Raw genomic sequence first — 10,522 nt, 5'->3', positions numbered from 1 at the left:
TAGGCTTTTTGTACCTACCACATATGAAACGTATCTTTTTGTTGGAATTCTACTATGCCAGATTAACTTAAGCCTTCCAGTTAAAACGTGGTCGGAAATTATAACAACTTTTTAATGACATAATATCCTAGTGTTTGGAAGTACAGTTGAAAGGGCTAAAAGACGTCTTAATTGCACATCTGACATTTAAGAACTTGAACATCAGAGGCCATGCCTCAGAAAAAATAATTTACCTAACTGCTGTCCAGTTTCCCCCCAGAATTTGCTAGTGAATGTATTAAGATACAGCTTGAAAAGCTTTAAGCAGTTAAAAAGAAAACATTTTCAAACACTTCGTCAACCTTGAAACATTAAGTGCCTTAAAACCTCTGTAGACATAGCTATGCAAACTTTTTATTTATGTTAGATCCATTAACTGTATTGCTTTTCTGTCTTTCTGTATGAAACTGCACTTGAAGTTTGTTTATATACTACCTTCAATAACAGCTTATTAGATGCTGCTGTTAAAAGACATACACTGTATCAAAATGAATACAATTTAAATCTTAGGCCAAAATAAAACAATGCTCTATGGTCACCTGCAAGTAGAAGCTGCTAGGATTATGCATTTTTTTTTTTCTTCTAATAAAAAGTGCCCACTGCAATAAAGTATTATAAACCAAATCTTACCTTGGCTGGCTTCTTTCTGATTTTTCTACAATATGGAGATGTGGTGTGAGGATGGTGACTAAAAACACATTTATTCATTATTCATTCATAGCTTTATTTTAAGGAGTACACAGAGCAAGTACAAGCTGAAATAACTCTTCTCTTAGAGTGCTGTAGCCTGCGTCTTTAGCAAAGAAAATCCTAATTTCATGACAGATTTTAGACCTTAGTCTTTGACAATTTTCAATCACATCTAAATGAATTTTGGTTTCACAGAATTTTAGGTGCCAGCAAAGAAAACCAGGCATTTGGCATACTGAACAAAACAGATAAAGGAAATAACGAGGAGGTAAATGAAGTGTTTATTTCATTTCCATTTCGTGTTTGCTATATTCAGTTATTCACATAAGAAAATCTGAGCTTCAGGAAATCATGCTGTCCAGCCAATCTTCGAGCTCTTCCTCAGTAACATTTTTAGCTGCACTTTGCTGTTGCTGTGATGCTGTACTCTTCTCTTCAGGCACATCTAGCGTTAAAGCATCTAGAAAAGTGAAAAGAACATACTTGAAAATCTGGAAACAATTCCATACCAGCTCTTCATCCTGGATCACTTTGCTTTTGAATGCACAACTGACTCTAAACATAATCTCTCATTCTAGAAGAATAGCAAGTCATATTCCAAAAATAGTAGCAACAATTAAAAAAAAAAATGAGGCAGCTTAATAAGCTCACCCAGAGCAATGTGGCTTCTATCTGATTCAAGGCAGGCAGTGCCTGTCTGCAGCAGACAGCTTGTAAGTGATCCCCCTACTGCGACCTGTTTGCAATCCTGTCCCATGCAGAGTTTAACGCAGGAGAGGAGCAGGAGGCCACAGCAGCAGATCGCCCGTGTGATTATTACAGCTTTGAATGAGTCCATATTCTAATGGCAATGTTTTCTTAAGGAATTTACACAAAGCTTAACATATGCCATGGAAATGAAAGAGGATTTCAAGATTGTCTTCACTAACAAAGCTTGCTGTATTGCTTGTGCTGGCATCTTATATGTTCAACCATCTTGGACTTAATTTTTAAGATAGCAAGAAAATTGTACACAAAAAAATCACAGATGCTAAAAATTCTTTTACAGCACCAAGGACTGGGGAGGAGTAGCAAACCATCTCCATCAACTTCTAGGAATGTAAATAAAAGAAAAAGTTTGCTCATTTTTCTGAAACACAAAAATTTTTTACTATGTTTTGTTGCCATATTGTAATTTTGTAAAATCAATGCTAGTAAAATTTGAAATTAGCATTTATAATAAGCCTTTGGAAATAGCTGACAGTTCTTCTGTATACTATTAGCACAGTGAACTAAGGGCTGATATTGTAACATAAAAACTTTATTTTATCCTCCTCTCACTAAAATTCTCTAGTAGTACAGTATTTTTTTTTTTATTTAAAATTTTGCTGAATCATAAGACCAGTGCTGTTCTGCAGAAGAATTTCTCTTAATGCTTAAAATGCTGAGTCAATGCTGAGACTTTAGTTCAGTGGGGAGTTAAAAATGAAAAGGAACAAATGGGTTAGAACATAGCCCCAGAAAAGTGAAATGCGGTGTGACAGAGATGGGGACAGCAGTACTGGAGACTGGCTAATCAAGAGTTCAAAAACATCACCACAACAGAGAGCAATGGAAATTAAGTAAGGGCATGCTGGGGAGAAGAGAAATCTTACTGTTTTCCTTGCAATCCATTTTCAAGTCTTTCTCAGTTGATATGTTGTAGGATAATGCACCCGACGCAGGTCTGTTTTCTGTATCAATGGGAGCATCTAGATTGAGGAGGCGATCTAGTTCTTCATCCAAATGGTCAGTCTCTTGCTTTGATAGTGGCTGGGCTCTCTGAAATGGTTCTGCTGCACATGCCCTAGGACTGTTTTTACTTCCAGGCTCTGATAGAACAACAGAATCACCAACAGGATGGGAGACCAACACCATTTCACTTTGAGCCAGAGACTGTCGGAACAGAAGCTCTCTCTTCTTGCCGTCTTCAAGGATTTTAGACTTCATCTGTGGGAGTTCTACAGGTGTTGATGCCTAAGAGTACAATACAAGAGAGGACTTGAGTCTTTCTAATCATTAAGTCCATTTTTATTATTCTGTCTAATTTGGATTCTTATTCATGCTTCCTACATTTGACCACTTAAGAAGGTACAATGAATTTCAATAGAATTGAATTCAGAAGTAAAAGTTACCTTGATACTTTTACAGAAGCAACTAAAAAATACAAAGTCCTTTTATCCCTTATTATGGAATATGAGATTATATGCTAAATCAGCAAGGTCCATTGTTTCATAAATACTTCCTGGAGAATACTTCCTTTTCTTTCATTCTTCTGTAATGAAATCCCGCCAATACTCTGAATTTTAGAATTACTCAAGTCAGAATTTGGCTAGAAATATTATGCCATGTTGGGCCTTCCTGCCAAAATTCCAGTCTTTAAAGCAAACCACACTACAGGTCACTGAAAATCATTTAGCAAAAGTTACGGTATACAGCTGTATATTTTGAAAAATGAAACCAAATTACAAAACACTATAAAATAGTGAGACAGGAAATGGCAACTCATTATTTAACTGTGGAACACAGATTCTGCCTTTATCAGGATGCCTTGGCATTAATAACACTGCAGCATATCTGACGACCACATCACCGGTCAGAATGACAAGACAAAGATTAAATGTCATAACACATCCTTTGTAACCTGATAAAAGTTAAAGACTGTGACTAGAATTCTTAAGAAGAAAATTGCATTTGAAAGTAACATTTATTCGCAGATTCCCTTAGACATCACATCTGCAGACACATTTGAGCTCCCTTAAGAAAGAGCATGGTTGTGTCAGTCACAGAAGCACTTCATGTAGGTTCAAAAAGGTTCCTTGCTTGAGCATATGTATTTTTTTAAAGAATTTTGATTTAAGTGTCATTTGTTCTTTTGCCCTTACATAAGAAACATTTTTTCCTACTACTTTGTTGCTTTTTTTTTTCTTTTTCGCCAGAGCATAAATGACATTTTCTTTGCCTGTTTGATTGACAGTTCTACCTGTTCTAACACAGATGCAAGTCTGAGTCATGGAGTAAACATGTATGTTGATACTAGCTACGCAGAAGAGTAAAATCACAATTAAAATAATTAACAGGAAAGAATGTGAAAGCACTTCCAAAATTTTGGTGCAAGCTTTGAACAGCTGCTAACAAGAGAAGCAAATACAAAAAGAGTGCGATCATTCCATGGCGAACACGCTGATACCTGGCTTCAAATCTAATGTGCTGCACATCAAAGCATTTTGTTTAAAGCCAACAAAGCATGAAGAGTGCTGATAGAGGGGTATCTTGCATCACACACCATTTGACATGCCATGCTCAATAAACATATTTACTTCTCAAATACATTCTACTTATGTTTGAAGACCAAGTTTAAAGTAATCATTCTTGCATAGATTGTTTCACTAAAAATATTTGCATTTTCTTGTGAAAATTCACAGCGTTACCTGCACAAGTTCACTGGACATTCAGCCGCACATGTAGAGGCAATTCCTGAAGGGCCTGGACCAAAACCTGGCAGTCAACTGACAGTGCAGACAACTGAAATATAATTCAACACACAGTACACTTGTATTAGAAAATATATAAATTAATAATTACTTTAATCTATTGCATTCCCCTGTTCCACACATTCAAAGAATGTGAATAACGATCTAATAAAATACAGAAGTTCATAGTTTTAAATTAAAAAAGCACAAAGCAGTTTGGCTAAATTACCATATAAACATCTACAATGCAAATCATCACTTAAGGGTTTAAAAACAAGGTGTAAATGCTCCTTAGGCAATGCATTAAAAATCCAAAGTAGGAAATAGTTCTGCAAGTTGACAATGTCATATGTCATAAAAAGGTTTTGGCAACTCCAACATCTTTTAATCTGTGAAGCTTTCTATGCTTTCTTTACTGAGTTGCTGTTTTTCTGAGCAATCATGTCATGGAGCTTGTGTGCAGCTCTACTGGTTTTGGTGCCTAAACAACACGGCCCTTTTTATACTTCCCCATCTTTTAAAATGTTGTTTCAATGCTTACAAAAGCAAAATACTATAGCTGCATATCCTTCTAAAATTATATTCAAGAAAGATATTCTACTGGTGCCTAGTTGCTTAAAAGGTAGAACTGTCACTTATTAACATGACAGGTATTTAAGTTTCCTTTTCTTTTGACCTCCTTTTTTTTTTTGTCTGTAAACTATTAAAAACATATTTACACAAAATGGACCAGCAATATTTGATGTTTTAACAGAACACCCTGGACTTTCGTAGATTTCAGGCTCACAGTATATTCTGAGCACGTTCACCATCAATGAAAAAAGATAATTTGATATCCATCATATTTTTAAATGTGACAACAAAATGTTTAAGTTCAGTCAATACTCTCATTTTCATGGAAGCAGAGAAACTGCTTCTAAATCCAGCTTAGACTGACACAGACATTTAGAAGTCTAAATACTCATAAATTAGGAGAGAGTGTTTCATGCCATATCATAAGAGATTTGTCAAAAGAATTCACACTGTTCCCAAAAGCCAGTCAACAGGAAGGCTTTTGACACCTGCACACACAGCAAGAATGAACATCAAAGACATAATATGTCTGATAGCATATTTACAAAATTAAAATAAATTTTAAAAAGAAACAATGCAGTTGGTTTCACGGTTTCTTGTATCCAAATTCTGACTCTGGTATCCAGTAATGAGAGTAAAAGGACCAAATAACTTAAATCTCTGATGGTTAGAATTTTTTTCCTTTACTAACAGCTTTATTTTACAATGGATTAGTGATTGCCATCCAAGATGATTCACTGGTACAAGTAACCTCAAAAAGTCTTCAACAAGCAATTCTTGTTGCCCAGCAATGACCTACAACTTCAGAAAACCCAGTTCTTTTTTTCAGATAGTGAAGATCAAATATGGCTTCTGCACATTTGCAAAGGACAAGGACATTGTAAAAAGTCAAGTATCATTGAATAACATTTAAGTGCATTTAGGAAGAGCTGAGTACACTTGCAAAAAGATTAGTTTGAATAAACATTGTGAATGAAGGTGAAAATGGAGCCAGGGAAGAGAAGGAAAGGTGAGGATGAAGGAAAAGAGGAACTTGGAGAAATAACATAATAGCAGAAGGAATTCAATATCCAACTAGAGATTTAACTAAAAGTGGTGTTTGCATTAAAAAGTAACCAACCCCACAACAAAAAACCAAAGGGATCCAAGTAGTATTTCATAAATTATAAACACTTCATGGCACATGTAGCTGTTTGTTCAAGAAAATAAGTAGAGGCATATTTTGTGGTTGGAATAACCATTTTTTTGCTTAAAAATTCCAATGAATATTACCTGTTTGATTTTTAAATTGCAGACAGTGTTCTAGAACATTTTTTTAACTTTATCACTATACAGTAAACCAAATCCAGATGTACTTTTTTAACAAAGAATGATAATATTCTTAATAAACTGGAATTTCATTACTGTGATGTTATTGTTACATTTTCATTCCATATGTGAAACTGATGGTTTGCCATTGCTTTCTACAAATAATAGGGAATGGGAAATATCTAGTAATTCTGCAAATATTTTTATGCCTTTTATGCTTTACTTTGTTCCATCATAATCACTTCAGTTTACAATTTTCTAATCTTGTACATAATGTAAAGACAGGCAAAGAACTAGAAACAAGTGAGCAAGGAGGCAAAGGCAAGGAATTTGGCAAAGTGGATGAAAATGAGACCTGGATCCAGTTTTCAAGGAAAAGAAAGATAGACTAGAAACAAACAGGAGATAACAGAAGATCAGAGACCATGCTAAACTAGATAAGGTTATGAAACCATCTGGGTCAGGATTCTGGACTAAAGAAAGAAACCAAAAGAAGGGCAAGTGTAGGGTCCTTCACCTGGGGAGGAATAACCTCGGGCACCAGTACACGCTGGGGGTTGACCTGCTGGAGAGCAGCCCTGCAGAGAAGGACCTGGGAGTACTGGTGGATGACCAGTTGACCACGAGCCAACAATGTGCCCTTGTGGCCAAGAAGGCCAATGGTCTCCTGGGGTGCATTAACAAGAGTGCATTAACAAGACCACGAACCAAGAATGTGCCCTTGTGGCCAAGAAGGCCAATGGTCTCCTGGGGTGCATTAACAAGAGTGTGACCAGCAGCCAAGGGAGGTGATCCTCTCCCTCTACTCTGCCCTGGTGAGGACACACGTGGAGTACTGCGTCCAGTTCTGGGCTCCTCAGTTCAAGAGAGACAGGGAACTTCTGGAGAGAATCCAGTGGAGGCTATAAAGATGATTAAGCGGCTGGAGCATCTTTCTTACAAGGAGAGGCTGAGAGAGCTGGGTCTGTTTAGCCTAGAGAAGAAAAGACTGAGAGGGGACCTTATTAGTGTTTCTAAATATCTAAAGGGTGTCAAAAAGATGGGGCCAGACTCTTTTCAGTGGTGGCCAGTGATAGGACAAGGGGCAATGGGCACAAACTGGAACACAGGAGGCTCCACTTCAGCATCAGGAAAAATTTATTTACTGTGAGGGTGTCAGAGCCCTGGAACAGGCTGCCCAGGGAGGTTGTGGAGTCTCCTTCTCTGGAGATGTTCAAAACCCGCCTGGATGCAGTCCTGTGCAGCTTGCCCTAGGTGAACCTGCTCTGGCAGGGGGGTTAGACTAGGTGATCTCCAGAGCTCCCTTCCAAGCCCCACCATTCTGTGATTCTGTAATGGCGACTAGTGCAGTGAACTGACATGAGAACAATGAAAGACAGGAAACAGTTTGATACAACAAATTTGGATGAGGCAGGAGGAATGACTACAGTTTGGTAGGGACAGAGGCAGAAGAGTGTGCCCACCACAGCACACTTCACAATGAGTGAGAGTGTGAGACCAGCTCCAAACTGCGGTCTCACCACTGACAGCCAGAATCTTTGTGAAATCCTCTGGCAACGTGGAACTTCACTCTGCTCACAATAGCTTTAGCCATTCAGAAACTAATTGATGTGTTCAAATCACCTGAAAGCTATAATCACAAGTCTATGAGGAAATGGTGAATAAATTAATATTCTGGATACTGACATCCTGCACATTAGGAGCGGGAGGAACTGATAAGAAAAAAATACACAGTTATTGAAAGACTGTATCCCACTGAACAAACATAGGATGGTTTAAACAAATGCTACACTTGGTTTAATTTCCTCATTTTAATTTGGCTTTGCAATTTTAATGTACCTTTAAATATCACTTCCCAGTGAATAATCATTGTTGATATTTTAGGAAATAAATAGCAAACTTTTAAAACTTGAATACGTATGTATGTTTCAGGAAACACTCAAGCACAGTTTTGCAGCAATTTTAAGAAAAGCTTGGAAGACAAAAGCATTTATCTTGCAATAATTTAGGTGACTTACGTGAGGAAGACAGCTGCCGAGATTAAGACATTTTCCAGTATCCTGATACAGAAAACAGCACTCCTACTGCTTTGCCCTCTTTTATTCCAGCATAAAGAATCCACATAGAAATAATCTAAAACCTGGTTGGGTCTCACAGTAATTTTGGAGGTGATGTTTAAACCAGAGGATATGAACTGTTAATTTGAAAGAACTAGAACAAGCTTCATAATCAAATATATGAATATACTCATATAGGTTTTGCTGTAGTCATTTTATTCAACTATTTTCTCTTGAATACAGCTGAAAAAAGAAGGCTGACTTCATACGTCAGTAAAGCAAAGTGAAAGTCCCTCAATTTTCTTTCACTGGATGGATTTGCTTCTTCTTTTCTTCCAACATTACTTAAAAAGCCTGCTGCTTTGATTAGTCTTTCATAGGGGGAAAAAAAAAAAATATAAGACCCAAGAACCTCCAGCATCAGAGACAAATTAATAAAATACACAGAATAAAGAGCGTTGTTATTATTGTATTAAACAATTTGTTGCTGAAAGCACAGTTGCCCAGGTATTCTGTGCCAGGCAATTATCCATACAAACTCATTTGAATGATAATTCTGTTACCTGTTTCTGGCACATGCTTTCTCTATCCCATTCTTTTTCATCAGCAAATCGGAACTGTGTAAAGGAATCTCCTACAGAAAAGAAATAAAAAATATTTTTTTTAAATAACAAGCTCTCTCCAAAGTGCCCAACCCTACAAAAGTAAATTCAATCAATAAATATCTCATCTTCAACAAATTTGCATTTAATTTTTATTCTGCTTGCATTCCCCATATTAAACTTCTTTAAGCCAGAGTTTTATAGGAAGATCTTTTAATCTCTTATTTGCAAACAGTACTGAAAAAGGCACAACAAATTGAAAACTGAATGAGGACGTGCTAGGTGCCATGTCAACAAGCAGGAATTTCACTGAAAAGTCCAGTCTGGGCAGCATACTAGGAATACGTACAGCATCACAGAGTGCATTTGTTATGAACAGCTTTGAATGTGCTGATAGACCTTCTCTTATCAACATACAAATCTCTCTTAAAATGGATAAGTATTTTCTTCCAATATCCCCAAGTCTCCTTCAGTTATTTCTTACACTGTGTCACAGAGGAAATAAGGACTCAAAGTAAACTAAAGGATTAGTTGAATGCTTTCAGTACCTAAGAATGACCAGAGGTAAAGCACCTAAACAAACCTACTTCATCAAGAAAATCCACTGGGATCAAGAACTGGTTTATAACTCTTCATGCTCACAAAGTTGGTAATAACAGATCCTCATTTTGATATTGTATTGCTGAATTAAAGGGTATGACTTAAACTGTAGTTTAACTAGGCTCTTTAAATAAGTTAACAAAGCATGCCTTTGAAATGGAAAAGCAATAACTACAATTCACAGTAGCACATTTAATGCAAATTAGGTTAATGAGAATGTTGGTCTAACTAATTATCTTTTCAGAAATTCCTTTACCCTGAAAATAACTTCCTTTTATGCCATGAATACTAATCAAACGTTTTGCAATGACTCTGAGTTCCTTCCAACGTAAAAAAATATTTTTCTTCATGTGAATAGTTTTTCTGTTACTTACAAATTATCACTTGGCCTTCAAATACAGAGTAGCTAAAAATAATGCATTCAAGTAAACCTCACACACCATCTCTGGTAACATTCAGAATAAGCCTTAGTATTCTTCATTGTATAAAGTGTAACTTCATTATGAAGGAATAGCAGATCTAAACACCATGCTTTCCTTCCACTTGAATATGTTTTAAAGCTAAATGCGTTCTTGATTTAAATAGAATGCATGTTTCATAGTCTCATTAGCCCAATTATCTCTTCATACAAATATTCATTGAGTAGCAGAATCAAACAAATCATACCTATAATCTGTAATAAATATATTCCAATCTAGGAAATTATGAGTCTAAAAGTCAAAAAAATTGAAGGAAAATGGTTTTCAGTAGGGAAACTAACATATCAGTGGAATGATTTTGTACATGTTAACTCTTTAATTCATTAAAAACAAAAGGCATAAAAAGTTACTGAAGACAGAGGAAAAATATTCCATAGTCTTAGAGATTTTCCATTTGGAAGAGGGGAACAAACAATGTAACAGGATCCTTCTAAGACTGCTGTGATTGTAAAGAAGCACTGCAAGAGCAAAAAAGATTGTAAACCTACTTTTTTAATCATAATTTACCTTCACCTAAATAAGCATCAATGATTTTGATAAACTTATGTGACAGTTTAACTTAGCTGGCAGCCAAAAAAGACACAGCCACTCGCAGCCCCCTGCCCCCTTCCCCCCCACCCAGGGAATTGGGGAGAGAATTGGAGGGGTAAAGGTGAGGAGACTTGTAGGTTGAGATAAGAACA

At 36.4% G+C, this 10,522-nt stretch overlaps 1 protein-coding gene across 1 annotated transcript; it reads right to left on the bottom strand.

Moving 5' to 3' along the window:
- Positions 1 to 1,070: 1,070 nt before the first annotated feature.
- Positions 1,071 to 8,792, bottom strand: AVEN (apoptosis and caspase activation inhibitor; the record flags this gene model as incomplete). The annotated part of the gene is given in 5 exon segments (XM_010176179.1): positions 1,071 to 1,189; positions 2,364 to 2,724; positions 4,179 to 4,194; positions 4,196 to 4,272; positions 8,722 to 8,792. Coding segments are annotated over 5 exon segments (644 nt in total), but the record flags the coding sequence as incomplete, so codon positions are not given.
- Between the last annotated feature and the right edge of the window lie 1,730 nt (positions 8,793 to 10,522).

This window comes from Antrostomus carolinensis, unplaced genomic scaffold (assembly GCF_000700745.2).
Source record: "Antrostomus carolinensis isolate BGI_N321 unplaced genomic scaffold, ASM70074v2 scaffold7149, whole genome shotgun sequence".
Lineage (NCBI taxonomy): Eukaryota > Metazoa > Chordata > Aves > Caprimulgiformes > Caprimulgidae > Antrostomus > Antrostomus carolinensis.
This window is presented reverse-complemented; position numbering and strand designations above follow the sequence as displayed.